This window comes from Pristiophorus japonicus, chromosome 15 (genome assembly GCF_044704955.1).
Source record: "Pristiophorus japonicus isolate sPriJap1 chromosome 15, sPriJap1.hap1, whole genome shotgun sequence".
Classification (NCBI taxonomy): Eukaryota; Metazoa; Chordata; class Chondrichthyes; family Pristiophoridae; genus Pristiophorus; species Pristiophorus japonicus.
In genome coordinates this window covers 68,664,520-68,688,541 of record NC_091991.1, presented here as the reverse complement: position 1 = coordinate 68,688,541, position 24,022 = coordinate 68,664,520, and the positions used below count along the sequence as shown (strand labels likewise).

Below are 24,022 nucleotides of genomic sequence, written 5' to 3'. Positions count from 1 at the left end.
ACCTTCGGAAAGCTTTTTCTAGATTCCTTTTCTCAAACTGTCCTACCAATAAAACATGGTAGGAATGATTATTACAACAAGTAGTTCAGTTAATAGCTGCACAAAATTTATTTTGTCGTTTTTCAACATGCATGTAATTTAGAGGGTAGTGTAGATGCGGGATCTGCACAAGATGATACCCTGGGCATGAGTAGGTTGCAGCAAGGCCAGCGGGATAGGGGAGCTCTGGGACCAGCTTCCCGGAGGGAGAGTTCTGCTGCACACGACTCAGATTAGGACCTTGATGGAATGGCCTTCAGGAGAAAGGTGATGGGCATGCACATGGATTTCCTTGGTGCAATGGCAAGCCTGCCAGAGAGCATCTTGGCAATGTCAAGGAGGAGTCCGCCTCCAACATGGGCTCCAAACTCTGCGCAAAGCCCCGGCCAATGATTTCAAGGCTGGGAATGATGGGAAAACTCCCAGAGAGACCGTGTCAACCCAGATATGATGGTGCGCGTGATGGGCGATGTTGCAATTGCCATTGCAGCACGGGGCCGAAGACCCAACATCATAGTACTGTAGTAGAAGCAGACTGCTGTCCTACAGTCTCTGCTTGCTGCCAACTAAGCTCACACTGCTACCATCGTGGCTGTGTTCACCACTGTTGATTGGGGCTTGAAGAATGTTGCAGCAGGCCAGAAATCTGTCCTCCATCAGATTGCTAGGAATCTAGTGCGTCAGTGGAGCAGGACCCTGCTGTCCTCTCAGAATGACAGCATTCCTACTCCCACCAGTTATTGGATATTTTGAGCACTTTCGTCTCAAATGATCATACTTGACTTTACAGATAGTGGTTCTGCTATCACGCTAAAGGTCAGCGAAGCTGCAGACTGTGGTGATATATACTAGGTGAAGTATTGATCAATTAGGTAGCCACTGACTCTATCCCTCCATGCCTTTGTTGAGCAACCCCGCCTGCGAGAGGACACCACCGCAGGTCGGAAGGATAAAAGAGCTGGAGCGTGGCACCACAACTTCCAGGGCGAGCTGCTACAAATGTGCGACAACTTAGGTCATCAAAACCTAGGTCGCCGTTTGGAGCATGGGCAGGAACATCGGCGGGGCCCAGGTACAGCAGAGGAGCGGGAAGGTCGGGGCGGATGAGTGGCGAGAGATCAGGGTGGAGGGGCGGCGAATGTTTGAGGCGGAGAAGCGGCAAGAGATGAAGGCAGAAATGCGGCAAATGATTGGGGCGAAGGAGCTGTGAGAGATTGTGGCCGAGATTCGACAAGCGATCGTGGCGGAGGTCCGGCGAATGTTTTGTGGCGGAGGAGCGGCGAGAGATTGTGGCCGAGATTCGACAAGCGATCGTGGCGGAGGTCCGGCGAATGTTTTGTGGCGGAGGAGCGGCGAGAGATTGAGGCCGAGATTCGACAAGCGATCGTGGCGGAGGTCCGGCGAATGTTTTGTGGCGGAGGAGCGGCGAGAGATTGCGGCCGAGATTCGACAAGCGATCGTGGCGGAGGTCCGGCGAATGTTTTGTGGCGGAGGAGCGGCGAGAGATTGTGGCCGAGATTCGACAAGCGATCGTGGCGGAGGTCCGGCGAATGTTTTGTGGCGGAGGAGCGGCGAGAGATTGCGGCCGAGATTCGACAAGCGATCGTGGCGGAGGTCCGGCGAATGTTTTGTGGCGGAGGAGCGGCGAGAGATTGCGGCCGAGATTCGACAAGCGATCGTGGCGGAGGTCCAGCGAATGTTTTGTGGCGAAGGAGCTGTGAGAGATTGTGGCCGAGATTCGACAAGCGATCGTGGCGGAGGTCCGGCGAATGTTTTGTGGCGAAGGAGCTGAGAGAGATTGTGGCAGAGGTGCGGCGAATGAGGATACAGGGCCCAGAAGAGCCGAGGGCCCAGGAGTAGCACGGACCAGCCCACGCTGCGATGTGTGCGCGCACTAGGTCCATGCAGCAGAGCAGGATTCCAGTCATCCTGGTTAACCCTTGCCACTGGATAAAGGCCTAGCTCTGTCAAGCCCGTGTGGTGGCTGGTGTGCAATGGTCACCACACATTAAAAAAATCCACACACAAGCATCTTCCACCCCTGGAGTTCAGGACTGGAATATCGGGTCCTTCGTTGAAACATCTGTGAACTCATCCCTTTAGCTGTGGATGCAAGTCATCCTCGTTCGAGGGACCGCCTATGATGATGACCTCTAGACTTGACTACTCCAACTCTTGGCTGGCCTCCCACATTCTACCCTATGTAAACTTGAGGTCATCCAAAACTCGGCAGCCCATGTCCTAACTCGCACCAAGTCCTTATCACCCATCACCCCTGTGCTCACTGACCTTCATTGGCTCCAAGTTAAGCAGCGTCTCAATTTCAAAATTCTCATCCTTGTTTATAAATCCCTCCATGGCTTCGCCCCTCCCTTTCTCTAAATCTCGTTCAGCCTCACAACCTCTCGAGATGTCTGCGCTGCTCAAATTCTGCCCTCTTGAGCATCCCTGATTTTAACTGCTCAACCATCGGTAGCCATGCCTTCAGCTGCCTGGGTCCCAAGCTCTGGAACTCCCTCCCTAAACCTCTCCACTTCTCTTTCCTCCTTTAAGACATTCCTTAAAGCCTACCTCTTTGACTAAGCTTTTGGTCATCTGCTGTAATTTCATCTTATATAGCTCAGTGTTAAATTTATTTGTTTTGTCTTGTAACACTGCTGTTAAGTGCCTTGGGACATTTTACGACGTTAAAAGCGCTATATAAATAGTAGTTGTTGTTATTGTGGTTCGGTTTTTCTGGCTCTGGGTTGAAGTACCAGATGAACAGTACCACAGGGTCCAAGGGTATAGTATGCATGCACTCTCCTTGTGACCTGAACCTGGTTCCAGCTCACAGGATTTTGACCAGTCTCTTGGCTAGTTAGTGGCTGCTGCTTAGTAGCTAGAACCAACAATATAGTGCGGCCTTCAGGCTGGTCATCTAAAAAAAAAAACTTGCATTCAAAAATCACCCCGTTCAACTGATCCCACCGGGCTAATTCACTCAAAAAAAAAGAGCTCAGGCAAGGCTTCAAAAGTCATGTTAACTTCATTTATTTCTCTGCCTTATTTCTCTTGTTTTTACCTATTTAAAACACTCCTTCCCTTCCCCCCTCCCTCCTCTTGCTTTTACCTATTTTAAAAATCCTGACTTCCTTCTTACTGCAGTTATACAGGGACTTGGTGAGACAGCACCTGGAGTATTATGTGCAGTTTTGGTCTCCTTACCCAAGAAAGGATATACTTGCCATGGAGGGAGTGCAGTGAAGGTTCACCAGACTGATTCCTGGAATGGCAGGACTGTCGTATGAGGAGAGATTGGGTCGACTAGGCCTGTATTCACTAGAGTTTAGAAGAATGAGAGAGGATCTCATTGAAACGTATAAAATTCTGACTGGGTTAGATAGACTGGATGTTTCCCCTGGCTGGGAAATCTAGAACAAGGGGTTACAGTCTCAGGATACGGGGTAGGAAATTTAGGACCAAGATGAGGAGAAATTTTTTCACTCAGAGGGTGGTGAACCTGTGGAATTCTCTACCACAGATGGCTGTGGAGGCCAAGTCACTGAATATATTTAAGAGGGAGATAGATAGATTTCTAGAAACAAAAGGCATCAAAGGGTATGGGGAAAAAGCAGGAATATGGTATTGAGATAGAGGATCAGCCATATTGCATGGCCGTGCAGGCTCGAAAGGCCGAATGGTCTACTAATGCTCTTATTTTCTATGTTTCTATGATTAGCTGGTAGTTGCATTGGCACTTGCAGGATGTGGCCACTTCTATGTACAACCAGCCTTCTGTGGTTTACTCTTTTTTTTATTCAGCTACAGAGCTCACTGAGTTAACTATTACCCACCTTCTACTTCAATCATGGTTAATTGGATTGGGATCCTAAACATTTTTTGGGGGGTGGGGGGGTGTCTATTTTAGTTTACCCCTTCTTCACCAGATAGTTTCATTAGAAGAAGCAAGTGCATCAATTTTATGGCCCCTCTGCTTTGGGTTAAGACCAGTATACTCCAAATTACCCAATTTATAATCGATAATAACTTTTGTGATCAGATGGATTGGGAAAATCCAGGGCAATAATTCACCACAGTCCATCCCATAAATATTCCACACAACTTCTCTTACTCCAAGACATGTCCTACATTCTTTGCGTTCTTTTTGATTTTCTATTATCCTCTTCAAGTTTTCCTGTATTTTCTGCGGGCTTATTCGGATTAAGAATCAGTTAGTCCGTATTTCTTTGACATTCTTCTGAATCTGTTGTTTGCAGAAGATGGGATAGATTTTTCACTTTGGGCACCAATGGAAAACTGCACCCAAAATGCTCTGGTTAAGGCAACAGATTCCACTAAAATTCATTTGTATAATCACAAATGTTAAATTTTCATAAATGATAATTTTTGAGTGATTGGTGGTGTTGTCACTGTTAAAGGCACAGCAAATCCTCCTGGTGTTAAAGGAGGGAGAAATACAGCAGTTGAGACAAGAAATTGATTGATTAAACCACAGTATTAGGCAATTCGAAAGAGGGGCTGAACAGGCAGCTTCGTTGCTACAGCAACAAAGCCTTTCAAACTTAAATGCCACAGTAGCTGTCGTTGAAGCGAATCAAAACAAATTAGAGTTTAAAAAAATATAAATTGGAAAACCTGGGGCTCCGGCAAGAGGTAGATGATGCTAGGGGAGCATTAAGAGAAGTAATTAAGAAGCCACATAGGGAGGCAGACCACTCCCGGTGCCAACTAGAAATAGCGAGGCTAAAAAGTAAGTTATGGGAGCAGCAGGCCCTGGTATCTGCAGTAACACGGGGAGCCATAACAGACAATAGGAGACAAATTGGGAAGACGAAGGCAGTCAGTATAATCCCCAGGAGGGTGAGGAATGGGATACCTTGGAGACACAAGGGCCAACCGTAGCAGTAGTAACCACTTTACGATGTAATGCCAGTAACCATCCCGACTTATGGCTCATATCTGGTGCCGATGCCACGGCAGGTAGCCATGAGTTGGGGACCATTAATGATGAGGATGACCCACCGGGAGTTAACAGGAGGTGGGCAAATTTCAGGAGAAGTCACCCAAAGTTAGAAGAGAGAGACTTAACACTCGTCTTTCTCTTGGTTTGTTCCACTTCCCTAAAAGATAATCTGCCAGATGCAGTCCTCCAGCCTGGCACAGCGGCCGATCCAGTCATGACGGAGATCATAAACTTAGTGGCTCTGCTTAATCAGACCAAGCAACGCCCAGAAGAGACCCTTGGAGACTTCAGTAATCGCCTGTACGATATCTATGAATGTACCCAGAACCAGGCACCTGCAAATGCTGCAGTGAGAAAAAAATCAGGACCTTAAATTGATGTATTTAACCTAACTCCACTCTTTAGTCAAAACCACCCTGGGCATAGCCATGAGGCCCACCAATCAGTGGACAGATATAGAGACCAGCGCTCAAATATCCTGAGAGATGGTAAAAGACCAGTTAAAGGTAAAGTAATCACCCACCGCAAATAAACCAGCGTCAACGGTGGAAGGATCTAGGTGTTACCCCTTTAAGGAACAGTGCTTTCAGTGTAAGAAGGTAGGTCACCTAGCAAAAGACTGCAGCAGACCCAGACCGGCACCGGACCACAGTGCAATGCATAGATTCCTGCCGAGGGACGAATCCAAGCCTCTGGGACAGATCAACAATTGGGCCAATTGATAACTCTCATTCAAACCCAAATTGCCACGGAGGGGGGTTGCAAAATCATTTACCGGTGCACGTAATCACCGATGCACACTCATTAGTGAGACCCCTTCGGAGATCCACCCAACGACAGGGTCCAGCCCCCAAAGATTGGTCGGAAGTGGGGTTCAGACATGATGGTAGCGGGAGACCATTAGTCTTAAAAGGGGGCCGGCAGCAGATTATGCTCATCACTACTGGCTCAGCCGTTACCATCATCCACACCCTGAACACATGCACAGCGGGCAAGGGTTGCAAGACCCTTAAAGGGTTTAATGGTGATACAACCACCGCGTATACAAAGAAGGCCACTGAACTTCAGTTGGGAGGCCTCACCTGCAAGGTGCAGCACCTATGCTGATGACCACCCCAACGGAAGGGGAATTGTAGGGACTGCTGTGTTGGATCAGTATGGCGCAGTGATAGATTACAATCGGGACTGTGTTTGGATGGGATCGAGGAGATAATGCGAGAGTGATAAGAAATTTCAGATGCTCACTTGGTTTTTGCTAAAGCCTGGAGATCGGAGTATGATCCTTCAGGGAGCGAAAATGAAGCTGTGGCAAAAATAATTCAGGAACACCTAGCGGTGTATTTGCCATATGCAAGCATGACTGTGGAAAAATGGCAGGCGAAGAGTCTATTGAGGGAACCTCCCACTCATTCACTAAACAGTATCCCATCCCAAGGGAGAGTCACCCTTACATTCGAGACACCATAAAATCCCTAGTCAAGCAGGGTGCTGTTAGGACAGGCACTTTCATGACCAATTCACCAACATGGCCGGTTAAAAAGCCCGATAAGCTGCAGCAGCTATTGATTACAGAAAGATAAATTATGTAACACCAGCCTGCTCACCGGTAGCAAGAGAAACTCCCACCATATTATCTCAAATTCCTGCTGGTTCCAAGTACTTCTTGACCCTCATCATTGCCAATGGATTCTGGAGCATCCCTGTTAAAAGGGAAGACCAGTACAAATTCGCGTTCACATTGGAGGACCAGAGCTACACAGACATGCCTGCCTCGGTGTTTCACAATGCCCCGACAATTTTCCACAAAAGAATGTCTGCAGTTTTAAAAGACTTTTCCCGCCCTACCCGCTTGCTGCTGTACGTAGACGACCTACTGCTGGCAATCGACAGCATGGAGGAGCATCTGTCCCTTTTGCACGAACTGTTGACTCAGGCGGGACTAAAGGTGAATCCCTGTAAGGCTCAATTAGTAAAAGAAAGGGCCAGCTTTCTAGGAGTGTCCATTTCTCCAGAGGGTTCGTCCCCTGACTCTCAAGGTGGAGATAATATAGCGACTGCCATTACCCACTTCCAAAACAGCCCTACGATCATTCTTGGGTCTGGTGGGGTACCAAAGGAAATTTATCCCAGGCTTTGCAGAGTGCGCAAAGCTCCTGTATGATTTGATAAAACTGCAGGGTGATGAAATACCCCAGCTCACTGATGCTCACTCCCAGTCCGTGGCTAAATTAAAAATTACAGTGATACAGACCGCATGTCTGATCCCCCTCGATCCCACGTAGCCCTTTCATTTAGAGGTCAAGGCCACAGAACAAAGCAGTTCTGTGCCAGACGTGTGCAGATCGACTAGTCAATTGCATATGCGTCTCGAATCCTGAAGGGGACAGAAAAGATGTATACCGTATGCAAACGCCACCTATTGGCCGTTTTCTGGTCAGTACCTCACTTTACTTTTATTACTGGGTTACAGGCTACAATCCTGCACAGCGGACACACACACCTCAAACTACTGATGAAACCTGGAGATTTGCTAGTTTCCTCACAGCGCCTCAGCAAATGAACATTGGAATTTATGGAAAGAGACATTGATACCATTTCCAAATCCATCACCTTGCTGCCACAATTTCTGATCTATGAGGGGGATCTGCATGAATGTCCGTTATCCCTGATTAACTTTGAGACCCATCCTGTGCAGAAAGAGCCCATACAGGGTGCCCCAAATGTCTACATCGATGGGTCCTCATATCACATTGCGAGATCCTCCCACACTGGATATGCTGTGGTATTTGCCAGAAAGAACCATCCAGTGAAGATGCAACAGTCTTCACAAAATGCAGAAATCGCTGCACTTCGAACTGCTGTGAAGTAAAACAACAGATAGACCGGTGAATATTTGGTCCGGTAGTGCCTATGCTAATAAACACCATGCTCTCCTTGCCCCTATACCACAAAAATTACTATTGTACGATAGACAGTAAGGCCCTGATCCATGGGCCCTGGTTACACCTGCTCTGGTCATACCTTAAACAGTGATCCCAGCCTTACTTCATAGGAAATGTAGCAGCCCATAGAAAAGGGGGGTCCACAGTGAGGGAAATTCCAGAGCAGACAGAGCAGCCAAGGACGCTGCGATTGATGGGAAGATAGAGGATATAGTTGTTGAGCCCTGCAATGCTGTTAGCAAGGCCTCCCCGGCAGATCACCGAGATTTAAAATCCCTGCAGCAGCAATACTGGCCATATGCTGTTGTAAGCGCCTGACATGAGACCGACAGTCTGGGCTCCCAATACCATACTAGCCACTGCCGCTGACTCAGATGAACAGTTGCTGATGTTCAAAAGAAAGCCAAACGCCTGCCCGGTGGTGTGTGTTCCACCAGAGATGGGTCAGGAACTGCTTTCCCTTCTTCATTCCTATCCCACAGTAGGGCACTATTCGGCCCTGGTAACCTTCTATAAAGGTAGCATTCACAGCTTGGTGACCTTCCATGAAGGAAACAATCAACCAATACGTGGCATGATGCTGACTGTGCCTGCAGCACAATCCTCCCGCATGCACTAACTGAGCCTTGCTTCAAAGCGCTCCCCCACCTCAAGGGCCATGGACTCACTTTCAGATAGACTTCATTGGGCCACTTCCACAGACGCAAGGCAATTTTCAGCATGCCCTAGTGGTGATGGATCAATGCACTAAATGGATCGAAGCATCTTCCTGCCGCTCCAACACCGCAATCGCGGCAGCCAAACACTACTAAATCATGTGCTTTGTAGGTGGGGAGTATCAGTAGAAGTGGACAGCGATCAAGGTTCACACTTTACTGGTAACATTTTTACCCACCTGCAGGAAATGTTGGGGATAAAACACAAATCACATATTGCTCACCACCCCCAGTCATCTGGAGGGGTCGAAAGGGGGAACAGGACTCTCAATGTTAAAAAAATTGTGTGCGGACCACCCCACTCAATGGGCTAGCATGCTGCCAATGTGCTTAATGGCAATGAGGTCCACACCTCAAAACAACAGGGGTCTCCCCATATCAGGCCATGACAGGAAGGCTCATGAGAACACCAGACCAGCTAACACTAACAGGGATGAGTTCCCTGACAATGAAACCACGTAGTTCTAATAGACTGGAACAAGTGGTAGATCACATCAATCAGGTCAATCGATTTGTGGTCGCCAAATTGGGGAAGTCAAAAAGACATATTAAAAAGTTATTTTGACAAGATAGTACGTCCCTTTGAATATCAGGTGGGAGACTCAATAATGATTCCAAATTATGGAAAAAAGTATGCCTTTGGGCCCAGGTGGTGGGGACCGCATACAATTATAGACCGATTGTTACCAGGGAAAAAGGGCGTTAAGTACAAGACATGTTAATCACATTAATCAGTTAAAGACTGCCAAAGAGTAAATACTACACTGATCTTGTTTCCCACAGACCATGATACAGATCCTTATGATTGTCGGGACGATAACGGCCACGACCGAAGCCGAGGGAAGATGGAGAAGCGGGAGCTGCAGCATGACTTATCATCATCAACGTGCTTTGAGAAGCGATGGTGCACTGAAGATACGGGAAGAGGAGGGTCTCCACTGGAGATTTTATTGTACTATAGTAAATCCCCTACGTGTGGCATACACCTTACGAGGTGGGGACCAAGTCAGGCCATCCACTTTTCCCTCTCCAAGTTTAAAATCCATTATACAGCAGTCATCTACCTCACAGAAACATAAACAGCAGAACTATCAGAACGCTCTCAATGTTTATGTAAGAGCCCCAAGGAGATAACCCATTTGAGGAGTTATATATGGAGACAAAATGGATACCTTCCCAAGTTCATGTCTCCTAGCTGGGCAGAGCTCAAGTTACAAAGGAAGCATGGCTTTGAAACTCACCAAACTAGAAAAGATGCTAATTGGAAAGCCATTAACCTAATCAAGGAATGGCACCGGCCCACCATACAGACACATGTATGAGGAGAAGCCAATCAGGAATGGCCCTGGAAATACCCAATCCTGAGGCTCTCTGAGGAAGAATGGCCTTAAGAGATATAAAAAGTCATGCCAAAGATTGCTGGGTCTCTTCTCCTTAGCATATGGCAAAGCAGGAATCTCCCTCCACAGCAGAAGCAAGGACAATACTTTCTTGGGTTTCCCATTCACCTCAATCGGGTAGCGTGATAATAGGAACTGGGTCGCGGAATTTCCCACCGTACCGTGGGGTTTTACCCTGAAAACCTTTGATTGGGAAAGTCTCCGTATAGCCACTAGTGTACTAGAACCAACATACTAAAGCAGCATGGAGGCCCCACCTGCGAGAGACCATCAGCGGCAGGTCGGGGCCATAAAAGGAGCGGCGTGCGGAGGCCCAGGAGCAGCGTGGAGGCGTACCATTGCAAGGTACAGCTCGAGCTGGTGCAGGGGAACAACGGCAGCGAACAGTGACGTCAGCAAGGTCCAGGTCAGTGATTGGAACATGGGCCGATACAGCAGGAGCAGCGAGATCAGGTGAAGGAGCTGCAAGAGATTGTGGAGGGACGTGATCGGGGCCCAGGGGAGGCGTGAGTTCGGGGCCAGGGGCAGCACAGGCTAGCCTGCGCTGTGATGTGTGCGCGCACTAGGTCTCCAGTTGTCTTGGGTAATCCTTGCCACTGGACTAAGACCTAGCTCTGTCAAGCCCGTAGTGGCTGGTGTGCAACGGCCACCACTCTTCCACCCTCGAGGATGTAGTTCAGGTTCTTCATTCGAAACACCTGTGAACTCATCCTTTTTTTTGGTGTGGAAGCAAGTCATCCTCACTTCGAGGAACCGCCTATAACGATGAGAACCAATATGTACTTATTTCCCCTTAGTGATGCGTAGTGGTCCAATACAATCCGTATACATTCTGTACCACAGTATGGCGGCAAGTATCGTTTTTTGGTTGGTTTCCTGGATTAACCCGGGGGCATCTCAAACATAGCACTTCACTATCATTTCAGTCCACCAGAATTCTCAGGTGATCCAGAATAGCACACCATTGTGAAGGCTTCCCCATCCTTATGGGCTTGCAATTAATTATAGCTTTCCATGAGGATTCGGGAGGAATCAGTTTTATACCACACAAAGTATTTCATTGGCTGTGAAGCGCCATGAGACATCTTGAGGTTCTGAAAGACGCTATATAAATGCAAGTTTGTTCTTGCTAAATATGAAGAAGGAAACAGTATCCTAAACTAGATAGTAGTTGGTTTGTTGGGCAACGGTCAAGATGCAATTGACATGGCTTTGATTTTGTTCAAACTGTCAAATTTTGTTTGATAATGCTCCTGTGAAGGTCTTTGGGATGTTTTACTACATTAAAGGTGCTATACAAATGCAAGTTGCTGTTGTTGTTGATTAAGCAATTATGTAATAGTTACTTTGTTCTTGCCACTGAGTTAACTCAATGTTCCAAGTGGGAAGTTTAATTGCTAACAGTCACCCTTCCCATTTGCTAGTAATTTTAAGATTCTAAGGAAGTGTAGTGTTCAACAGAAGACAGTAATGTAACTGGTAAGACATGTTGAAACTTTGTGGCATTATTCTTTCTTTACCATTATACACATTTTGTTTTGCCATATGGGAAATGTAGCTATAGATCCCAGGACAGAAACAAACAACAAAATCCTCACCTTCAATGTCTAACCTCGTTTTCTTCTGTGGACTATGGTTGCTTTTCTCCAGATGATGGTTCTTGCCAGATTTTCTTTTCTTTCCTAAAAGAGCAGCGAGCAGCAAATTTTATCAATATAAAAAAAAGAGTACGTGTCACATTCACTTACCACGGCTGTCACTGTGATTTACTGAAACCATCAACTTCCAGCAAGCTCCAAGGCCTTTTGATGGAAACCCATACAATAGCAAGCCATTCCCACTTTTTGAAAGTTGATTATGCATACATACACCCACAAATCAATAAGGATAAGCACTAGGCAGTGCAGCAATTAGATCCTAATCCACATTGCCTGGCAAGAGGACAAGCCATTGGCCAGCTCATGCTGCCCTGTAATCCATTACCTGAAGTTATGAAAAATGGTAATTATGTATGAAGGCAGCCATTCAGCCCATCTTATCCATCTAGAAAGAGCTTAGCATTCCAAAATTAATTTCAAGGTTTGCGCCTCCACAAAGTCTATTTCACATGTTGATCACTGTGTGAAAGAGATCCTCCCGAAATCAATCTTCAAATGACATTTTACAAGTTTGGGCCATGTCCTCTTGTAATCTTTCCATTCCCTTACCTATCTTATACACCTCTAGAAGGTCAACTCTCCCTTTTCCAACCTGAAAAGCCCAAGTTTCTTCCATCTTTCCTCATAACTCACCACCCTGACATTACAGACCAACTCCATGACTCCTTTCTGCCATGCCTCCAGCATCTCAATATAGCCTTGTTTCTCAGTGACCGGACCTAGTCTGGTCTGATTGCCATGTAGCTTTAGCACAATATCCTCTGACGTATATTTTATTATTCTGGCTAAGACATTCAGCATTCTAATTGCTTTTATGAATGCTGCTCTGAATTGGGTAGAGTGTCTATGAAGGCTCCCAGTTCTCTTTCAGCTTCATCATCATCTATTTCAACACCATTCATATTGTAGGCTAGTCATCCATGCAGCACTTTTAACTGGTCAGCATTAAATTTCATCTGCTGCTGTTTTACCCTCATGCAAATTTTACCCAAATGCTTCTGTAATTTCTGAGCTACCTCCTTCAATTCCACTACCCATCTTAGTTTGGTATAATTAGATTTCTACAAAAATGTGTAATAGAACTTACATTTCCTGCATTCAAAAAAACTATATTACAATGAGCGAGAGACAATGGACACATTCAATTAATTTCAACAACACATCATTTTCATAATACAGCCTTTGAAACCCAAATTGTGTTCTCAAAATGATGCAGTTCAAGCATGATGCTTTTGGAATTAAACCTGAAAGATGCATCTTAAGATGCCTTTTTCAGTAATAACAGTTTGTGTTAATATTAGCGATAAGAAAAACAAATGAAGTAAATTAAACTTAAAAGCGAGATCAGCAGGGAAGAACTGCAGCACTGACTCTACTGAACTTACTTGCAAATGGTGAAACGTTCCACTGGAACAACCTTCTTGTTTCACAACATATAGTAAACTTAATTTTGCATTCTCAATTTAAATTGAAAAAAAAAAGAAGAAAATGGAGACACAAAATCCTCACCCCGAATACCACTCTTCCTTTTTTTCTGTGGATTCCAGCAATTAGAACCACCAGATTTCTTTTTCAGTACTAAAAACAAAATCAATGAATCACTGTCAGGTTTGAAATATTCAACATTTTTTTTTGGTTTTCTATTTTTTTTAAACTTCATCTAGAAACCTATTTCATATAGAAACATTCATCTTCCTTCTCCCAGGATAGTGCATGGCTGTGAGGGAGAGTGGGAAAGAAGCAGTGTTCAAACATGATGGTCCGGCCATCAATAACATGGGGCAGGTTTGATGGATCGCTGATCTCTTCCTGCCTGTCAATTTTGTATGTTCATATTACATATAGAAACATTTCAAATACAATTTTGGGGTTGGTATTCATGTACTCTAGAAGTCATTTGGCATTGCGGCTGAATTAGTCAAACCTTCAATTTCGATCACAATGCAAGAAAAGACTAGATGGACACCCAGACAATTAGAAAGCTGATTTGGCTTCCTTTCCCACATTTGATCAACAACGAAGACTACTTTCGTTCACGTTTGCAAAATCGCCTGCCTCTGCTCTTACTGCTTTTTCTTTTAAAATCACCTCATGGCTGGAATTTTCCGACACTCTTTACCTTCCTTTCTGCTTCTACCATTTAATTAACCAAGCCTCCAGAATGGCACAAACGATACCTGTACTGAGGCCTGCATCACCATCACTTGTCCTCACCAAGCTCCAATTGTTTCTTGTGTCTCAGAGAATCAACTTTTATTCTTCAAATTTGTCCACGGCCATGCCCTATCTCCATAAATCACCTCTAGCCTGATGTCCTTATGTACACTGTCTGGACTTCCAACACCAGCCTACTTCTTGTTCCTTGCTCCTCTATGACTGCTCCATCATTGGCAGCTGCTCTTCCAGTTATTGTGCCCCCAGCCTTTGGAACTCCCTTCCTCAGCATTTCCAACTTGCCACCTCCTTCCCTAAAATAAACTGTAATACCCAATTGTCAGCCCATTTTTATTATATTTAGTACTTTAAAAAGGAAACTAAGGACAAGTACACTTTACCTAGCTGTTTTCCCTTCACTCCCAACCGCCTCCTGCAGCAATGGAATAGATAACCGAATGCAACTTGCTGGGGGCCCCACCCAATCTGTTTTCGCCTTGCCCTAGTAGGGAAATGCTTAGCACATCACCACACAGCCATGCTGTTATTGGGAATTTAGCCAAGTTGGGTCCAAACTTGCATATCTCTATTCAGCAATGCGTTCAGGAATAAAAATATTTTAGAATTTCAAATATGAAAAGATTGAAGAAAATAAGGCATGTTAGAGAATTTTTCTCTAGGACATTTTCTCATCAAGGGATCAGATGCTGAGAAATGCAAGAAGAGACGATGGTCGGGTGTTATACGAGGCCAGACATGAGATTACAGACTTGAAATTACTCCCACATATCAGCCTTAAAAAATGTGCAGTATCGGAGAATGGTTTAAGTCATGATTTTTTTTGGTGGGGTCAAGGGGAAGGAGGGGAGAAAGTGGTCAGCAACCTGTGTTATGAAAAACATGTGCTAGAGTATTCCACATAGCTGGTATTCAAAGAATGACTAGCGATAGTCATTGCATCAAGCAATATTCCCAAGTCATTGTTGCATTAAACTGAAGAGTAGTCAGTTTCTCCTACCCTTAAATTCCAGTTTAACTCCAAGATGCTGGTTAAGCTTCTTTGCATCAGTTTGGCTACTGGCCTCCTCAGTCAATACATTCGGAGAAGGATCTCTGCTCACATCCTTTGTTTTATCTTCATTAAGTTCCTTTTCCAGAAGAATGGTCCAAATTTCTTTATCTGGTTCAATTTCAACTACATCTTGAGAATTGTTTTTGTTTTCCTTGATTTTCTTTTGATCAAGTTTCCTGTCAAGAGTAACTTTACAAGTTAATTTATCCGATTCCTCAGACGTATTAAGGTGATTCAAGTTTGCATTGCCTGGCTTGCACAGGCCTTCTCTCTCAGTTTCTTCTACTACTCTAGTACTGCTTTCACTAGACTGATGCATTGCTTCAACACCCACTTCTTGCTGCACTTCTCCCATAACTTTTTCCTGATTACAGTCAGGGACAATACTGGAACAGCTCCTGGGCATAGAATTCCAGTTTTCAGACACTTCCAAGTCATGCTTCCCATGAGTAGCAATTGGCACATTGTCTAAAATGGTCTCTATTTCTAAGTGATTTACAATACAATTTGGATTACTAGTCTCATTACTATTTTGGGTCTCATGTACTGCATTTGGCAAATCTGTCTGGTTTTCAGTTTTATTTCCCTGTGATAATTTACAATGGCAGTAAATGCCAAGCACACCAGATGCAACTAGCCAGGCATTAATACAGCAGTATACTTTCTTTTCCTGTTGTTTTCCCTTCTTAACGGTGCTGCTTTTATTGCTGAGACTCCGTAATGGTGCATGATTTTGTTCTCCCCCGTGTCTACCTGATGACTTCATCTCCATTGCCTTGGAACTGCTATCCTTGCACCCATCACTGCTGGTATTCTGTGAAGCTTTACTTTGCATTTCCTCACTCAACCTCATAACTGAGCGACTGAATGTTTCAGACCCTGCACCTTCTGCAGGCAGTCTCTCATTTGGTATCGATTTTGATATCTCATCAAGTAGATTCAAAATTTCAGTGTGTCCAAGTACCTTTATGTTACAAGGTGAGTTGCAATCTGCATCCTCATGCAGGCCAGCTTTATCCCCTTCATTTGGCATATGCACCTCTTCAAAAGAACTCAATGCAGTTTCTTTAGCAATTTTTTCCATGTTACACTCACAAGTTTCTCCATCTTGTAGATTATAGTGATTGCAAGCTGACTTTCCATTGTTGTCACATGCAGATGTGAAAGCAGAGGGAGTCCAGAAATTTAACAAAGCTTCAATTGCTGTGTCAATTGAATGCAACAGACCATCAAGATCTTGAGTTTTCTTTTCTAAAGACTTTAAAGGAGATGGGCCATTAATTTCAAAGGACATGATACTTTTGTCAGAAACCAGTTTTTCCTCCGGTTCTTTATCAGATGGCAATACAGAATCAGTCTGCAGAGGTTCAGTCAAATTGTCTTCATCTCCAGTTAGATCTATTAAAATGTCAGCAGGACCTTCATCAGATTCAGAGGACAGTTGATCAATGTTTTTCTCAAGTGAACTTTCCAATATTGATTGTTCATGCACCATTTTAGGGGATTCAGTCACCGAGGAGCATGGTCTGCTTTTGAAATTAGATAGAGGTGCACACGTCGTTTGTGTATTTTCCTCCACAACAAGCATGTCACAATCTTGTACGTGACTTACTTTCTCTTTCAAACTGGATTCTCTAGTTATTGATCCTTTACTTGCAGATGAATTGTTCACCTCCTCTGCAGACAGGCCGGTGTGCTCGCCAGGCGGGCCGGTGTGCTCGCCAGGCGGGCCGGTGTGCTCGCCAGGTGGGCCGGTTAGATCAACAAAAGAACAAGGCGAGCTCGTTTTATCAGATCCCCACAGTCCAGTCCTGCCTCCAAGTGAAAAAACACCAGTGATGTAGATCTCCGGCTCAACTGTGCCATCTCTTGCAACAGTAATTGTAGCCTCATCTTTAGCTTGTCTTTCACTGCATGTTATCAGCTTTGGAGAGTTTATTGCTTTCTCACTGACATATGGCTCTGCAGAGTTTATTGCTTTATCAACACATGGAAGTACATTTTTACCACCATTTGCATCCTTTGAAGCATCTTCCAGAGCAGAAGCCAGAAACCTTTTTTGAGGTGGATCATCAATCACAGTCGAATTTTCCTGACCATCACAAGACATCAGATCATGTTTGGTACTTGAATCTTTGAACGACGTTCCTGTACCCAGAATTAGGTTCCTCTTTTTTCCATTTGACTCACTGGAGGAAGACAACAGTCCAGTTGGAGACTTCGGATTGGGTACTGGTGGTGGATTTGCATAATTTGTCTGCTGCTCACAAAATCCTCCGACAGGTGATGAGCCGATACCACATATTTCTTCACGTTGCCGCTCAGTCAAGCTTGATGGATTAGCAACTAATGACGGTGTGTTTTGAGATTTCTCCAACACTGAAGTAGGCACTTCCACAACTTTAGAGATTTCACCTTGGTCTTCAGTTAGCCTCACTGGCATATTTCCGTGAGTCAATATTGTAGAGGGGCTATAAACAGAAGTACCTTCCATATTCTGGCAATTATGCACAACCACTGACGATGGAATAACAAGTACAAGGCCTGCAGCACTCTGCTTCCCATAGTCTCCTCTGGATGAAAGATGAATCGGAGTGAGTACAGGATTTTCATTGCTAAATCCTACAGGTGGAGGATTGGAACCCGAAGGAACAAACTGAATTGTTTGTTTACCTACATTTTTAGACGCTAGTCTGATTGTTGAGTACACCACATTCATAGACTGTGGAACATCTGAAGGTGGCAGAGTACCTTGATGATCACCACTATTATACAAAGCCCCCACTCCAACTGCAGATGCAGTCACAATCTGTTGGGTGATCGAATTTGAATTGCTTATTGGCGAAACTCCAAAGTTACAATGTCCAACAGACAATGGGGACAAATGGGAGGCTACAGAAACTGTGTTCTGTGAACTTAATTTAGCAGTTGAAATGTTAATTCCTGGAGTTGAAATGTTATTTCCTGGGGCAGTTACATTGTGCTGGGCATTTAAATCTGAAGAAGATATTGGAGAAGTTATAATACTATGTCCATTGATAGTTGAAGGTGTATAAAAGTGAATATTGTGTACATTTTGTTGCCTGTATAAATTTGGCTTAAATGTAAGAGGTGCCACAACTGGTGCACGGGGAATATTTCTTTCGGTGTTTATTCCCGCAGTGGGTGACTGAGTAGTTGTATGGTTTGTCTTTTCGACTGACTTTTCAGAAGTTGAACTGGCATCTTCTAAACTTCTATTCTGTTGACTACTTCCTAATTTATGATGCAAATGGGTGTCTTCATGCAAGTTCTTCAGTTTAGATGTGTCGGTAGACAGAAAAGCATGTGGGTTTTGCTGCAAATTTCTCCAGTCATGAGACATTGGAGTAACCCGTGCAAGCACCATTCCCTTTTGCCCATTTGAATTTGTTGGTGAAAACCAAGAATTAGTTGTATTGTGCTGTACGTTTTGCTGGGTACTCAACCAAACCGATGATCCCTGCAAATCACCCTGAGAAGAGTCAACTCTAGTTTGTGTTCCATAGGCGAGAGCAGGTCGAGATACAGAATTTGTAAGGGGCGTCCAGTTTTTTTGACAAAGCTGAGCAGGTGTGTTGCTAGGTACAGTTGAAGGTGCTTTGTACTGAACTTGATCTACACCCACCTTTCCATAAGCAGCTTGAATTTGTATCTGGTCATCACATTTCACAAAATTATTTGCTATTACACTCACAAGAGATGAGCTACGATTTCCTTGCGATTCAGAAACATTTACACATCCTTGACCCATTGAAATATGAGGTACACTTCCATTTGCAGAGGTTATGGAAATTAGCGTTTTAGAAGAATGGCCTACATTTTGATTCTGATAAGCTATCACTGGGTTAAAAGCTTGCATCATCCTAGCAGAATGGATATTCTGGACATTATTAGCAGTCTGAACTGTTTGGCCATTGGTAGTCATCCATACAAGTCCATTTAGAGCAAGCTGTTGGACTTCTTTACTTTTTACTGTATTGTCTTTGCTAAGTATTGTAGCTTGCCTCCTTCCTGGAACAGCAACAGTTTGATACATTGGCTGTGAAACAGTTTCACAGACTAAATTGTTCTGTGCTTGCAAGTTGGCATTAACATTGGAAAGAACTTGCTGAGACTTGAATGCCTGTGCATGTGCCAGAGGCTGAACTGTGCCAATCATTTGGTTAAAGGTTTGCAAGGCACTCTCAACAGGTCTACTACTGGTATTATGCTGAGAGTGTGGCGGTGCTGGATACACGAAAGTTCTATTTGCAGCACATGTGGAATCATTAAGAATCGGCTTAGATGTTGGATATGGTGGTGGTAGTCCTCTTGAGCAATCGTATATTACTCTTTCATCATTGCGGCTCTGGGCAAGGGGATTCATGCCTTCTCTCATTCAAGTCATAATCAGCCAGTAACGATTTAATGTCCTTGGCACAAAACTCAACAACCCAAATAGTAGTCCTTATGCCACAGGAAGTCTGCAAAAAAAAAAGCAGCAAGAATGAGGAAATTATCAGGAGTTTAAAAATATACCCACATGACTCGGACATCATATTTTTTAAATAATGGTGATGGACAAACACTGTTTAACCGAGATCGAAAGTTTCACACAACAGTAACTAAATTAATGGTGGCAAAATTGTACCCAGATTTCTTACGTGCTCCGAGAGCAATACTCTCCACTGAAATCAAGACAGTTAGTGCCTATGTATCAAAAGTTATGTCCAACACAACAGCCAAGTACCACCAAAAGACCATTAGCTTTCAGAAGCCGTTTGGTAAAACTCGAGATAATGGCTCAGAAATTGCAGTCGGAGGCTTCCAGCAGGCAGATGCCTCTGACCTGAAAAATTTCTCCGAATGTACCTGGTGGTCACGGAGGAACCTGGGATTCCGGTGGGGAGGCCTTCTCTTCCCGCGCTGCGAAGCGCACTCCCGTCCTCCAGGTTCCCACGCAGAAGATGCAGTCACGTGTGACTGCTCAACCAATCAGGTACAGTATTCCACAGCTTTCTCATTAATAGCAATGAGAACTCCGTGTCTACGAGTTCTCACTGCTATTAATAAGAAAAAAAAACACACTAAACATTGTAATAAAAAATAAAAAACACCTCACAATTAAAATTGCCTTAGAAAAATAATATATATTTTTCCGTTTTTTTTTTAAAGTTTTGTAATTAGGGTTAAAAATAAACTTACCTTAGTGAGCAGGGTTTTTAAACAAGTGTTTTTTTCATTTAATTTTATTCTATTTTTGTATGTTTTAAAACTCTTATTGCCTGTAAAAGTAGGCTACGCGCCTGCTTTTATCAGGTGCAAGAGTTTTGAGGACATTTGCTGGGCAAGATATGGGTAAATCCCGCAATCTTTTCCTTGAAAATGTCCTCGCTCCCGAGATGCGTGATCCGTCAGGCTTCAGCTTGACAGATCGGAAAAGCCGGTTTTCAGCGCATGCGCATTGTGCGTTGAAAACCGGCTTTTGCGATCCCTTCCCGGGTCCATACGCACTCCGTCGGACCTGGGAGGCCGGAACATCTGCCCCAATAAATATAACTGGCATCAAACAGAAAATTAGCTGGCAGGACTAAAAACTGGCTTGGCAATAAAAAAAATCTGTGAAAGAACGAACAAACTTGCATACGTCTGGATGAGTCACGCACAAGGAGATTAGAACTTAGCAGGGTAAATTGCTGAAATTAAGTCAGGAGGTATCACTGACATGGATGCGGATTTTGACTAGTGGAGCTGAAGTAGGGATGTAGGAAAATTATATTGTAATGGTACTAACTGGCTGTTTGTCATCAATTGGATGTGGAATTTGAAGCATGTTCAGGGTTAGGAAAAAATATAACTTACACTTGTATTGTGCATTTGCACATCCCAAAGTACCTCAGTCTAATTATTAACAGTCAGTGCCTGCACATCAAAAGTTATGTCCAACACAACAGCCAAGTACACATACATGAAATTCAAGCTAGGTTTTCTTTGGCTCTGGTACAGGAACATTTATCAGAACATGAGGGGATCTCCCTGGACTTCATCATGGTCATAGGCAATCCCTCGAAATAGAGGAAGACTTGCTTCCACTCAAAGTGAGTTCTTAGGTGACTGAACAGTCCAATACAGGAATGACTGTCTCTGTCACAGGTGGGACAGTCGTTGAAGGAAAGGGTGTTTGGGACTGGTTTGCCGCACGCTCCTTCCGTTGCCTGCGCTTGCTTACTGCATGCTCTCGGCACAGAGACTCGAGATGCTCAGCGCCCTCCCGGATGCTCTTCCTCCACTTAGGGCTGTCTTTGGCCAGGGACTCCCAGGTGGCAGTGGGGATGTTGCATTTTATCAAGGCGGCTTTGAGGGTGTTACCTCTTCCCACCTGGGGCTCGCTTACCGTGTAGGAGTTCTGAATAGAGCACTTGCTTTGGGAGTCTTGTGTCAGGCAATGTGGCCCGCCCAACGGAGCTGGTCGAGTGTGGTCAGTGCTTTGATCCTGAAGATGTTGGCCTGATCGAGGATGCTAACATTGGTGCGCCTGTCCTCCCAGGGGATTGCAGGATCTTGCGGAGACATCTTTGGTGGTATTTCTCCATCGATTTGAGGTGTCTGCTGTATATGGTCCATGTCTCAGTGTTGGGGGAAAACCCCCGAGGTAGAAATAAATCTACTCCGAGACTATGTTAGAGTTTGAAAACACATACAGTTTATTAATACAAGGTACCAGGGGAGTTGTATGTAGGCTACAACTCAACTTGGGTTTACAAAAAATGAGTAAAGTCGTACACCGCAAAGGTCACGTCACTTCTTCCACATCTGTCACTGCAAAAAAAGTCTACGCAACTAGTATTTTTTCGTCTTTCTCCCGCTTACTTCCTCATCTTCAGCTAGCATCTGGTGTGATTGGTTTCTTTCTTGCTCAGCGTCTTGTGACCTTTTCGCAATTGCTTATCTCATTCGGTCATAGTACATTTTCTAAAGCACAGCAATTTCGCACTAACGCAATTAACCCTTCAATCCCTCATTTGGCCGAAATTTTTCAGATGCATAATTCTAGGCCAACATATACCCGGTCTTCATGCAAAAATTGGTGATGTGATGTGCCGGTTCCTGAGTCCCGGGGTCTCCACTCCGGGGTCCAGGTTCCCATCTCCTGTCGCACCTCATTCTGCTGCTTGTAAAATCTCATCATATGGGTGTTTTGGGCATGTGTACGCCACCTTCTGAGACACCGCTAATTAGGACTTCAAATGGGCCAGACCAACGGGGAGCAAACCCAGTTCATCTTGGCAGACATTTTACCATTACCTTCGCGCCTACCTGCGGGACCTCCCCTTGGTCCGTCAATCCCTTCTGTTCGTCCCTGCCTGCTTGCCGTTCCCTCACTTCCTTTCTCAATTTCTTAAGTTGCTTACTCAGTTCCTTTCTAATCCGATCCCTCAGCGGTCCTACGTCGGATTCCGCAGTTATGATTCCTTCCGCCAGGCGCATCGCCCTGCCTGTCATCAACTCATATGGAGTTAATCCCGTCACTCGGTTAGGAATTGCCCTTTGTCTCATCAAGATTGTGGGTAGGAAATCCGCCCAAGCTTGTCCTATCTCTTGGATGGCCTTTGCTCGGGCTGTTTTAAATGTCCTGTTCATCCATTCTACCATCTCAGAGCTTTGCGGGTGGTAGGGGATATGAAACTTCTGTCTAATACCCAACATAGCACACACCTCCTCCATTATTTGTCCGGTAAAATGGGTTCCCTGGTCGGAATCAATTCGGATAGAGATGCCCCAATGTGGGATTACTTCCTCTGCCAATATTCGGGCCACTGTGATTGCGGTGCAGTTTCGCGTGGCGAATACTTCTACCCACCGCGTAAACTGATCTATTATTACTGGACAGTATTTCTTGCCCCTTGAGGATGGTAAAGGTCCCGTGAAGTCTATCTGTATACACTCCCACAGCCCCCTTGGTCGTGGTTGGTGAGCCATTCTAACCTTAACGGCCTTTCCTGGGTTGTGCTGGGCACACGTGACACATTGCTGACAGTACTTAGCTACGTCCCGTCCCATTCCTGGCCACCACCAATCCCCAGTTATGTTTGTTATCATGATGTTCCATCCGACATGACTGATGCCGTGGTGTAGTTCCATGAGCATTTGTCTAATACAAACCGGGGCTATCACCTTCCCATCTTTCCTCCATACGAAGTCGTCACCCTGGCTCCCTCCTTTTGTGCCCCAATCTTTCTTTTCTTCATCACTTATATCGGCATGTAATCTCACAATGTCTATATCTTCCCTGGTAATGATACTACATACAACTTCTTCCTGCACTTCTAAGGATATACCTGCTTCCTGTGCCACTTTATCTGCTGCTCCATTGCCCCGTTGGACATTGTTTACTACTTTCTGGTGAGCCTTAAACCTTGATCACTGCTGCCTCTGCGGGTTTACTGGCAACATCTAATAGTAGTCTGATTCGGCCCTCGTGTTTGATAGCCTTCCCGCCCGAAGTGATGAACTCTCTCCTGGCCCAGGCAGTCATGTAGTCATGGACTACCCCAAAGGCATAGCGTCTATCCATATATATATTTGCTCGCCGGCCTTCGGCCAGTTGGAGGGCTTCAGTTAGGGCAGTGAGTTCAGCTACTTGGACCGACAGTCCTCCGTCTAACCTTCCCTTTCGTACAGTGTTTAGCGCTTCGTCTACCACCACCCATCCCGTATGCGGGGTCCCCTGAATATATTTCCACATACAGGATCAGCTCAGGGTTTTCAAGGGGAATCTCACTTGTGTCGTGGTGAGTCCTCCCATTTCTGTGACTGCACTCATGAGGCTCACCCGCAGATAAGAGGCCCTCTGCCGGGTTCTCCCCAGTGTCTCGTACAATTTTTACGGACCCATCTAAGGGAAGTAATACTGCTTCCCATTTGGCCCGGCGGACGTTGGACACGGAGCGCAATTTTCCGGTGTTGAGTATTTCCACCAAGGTATGCTTGGTATGTAGTATAACCTCCCCTGTCATTACTACTGGCTCACTAACTTTCACCACCCACGTTGCGCAGTCCAAGGCTGCTACACAT

At 45.0% G+C, this 24,022-nt stretch overlaps 1 protein-coding gene across 3 annotated transcripts in view; it reads right to left on the bottom strand.

Moving 5' to 3' along the window:
• Positions 1–24,022, bottom strand: part of LOC139280838 (uncharacterized) — a 106,328-nt gene that overhangs the window by 6,557 nt on the left and 75,749 nt on the right. For 2 of the 3 annotated variants that reach the window (XM_070900572.1, XM_070900571.1), the window contains exons 2-4: positions 14,894–19,431; positions 13,231–13,299; positions 11,662–11,745 (exon numbers count right to left, since the gene is read on the bottom strand). In XM_070900572.1, coding sequence (XP_070756673.1) covers positions 11,662–11,745; positions 13,231–13,299; positions 14,894–19,346 — 4,606 coding nt within the window. In that variant the 5' untranslated portion in view covers positions 19,347–19,431. The remainder of the gene's footprint in view (positions 1–11,661; positions 11,746–13,230; positions 13,300–14,893; positions 19,432–24,022) is intronic. The other variant, XM_070900573.1, reaches the window with a different exon arrangement.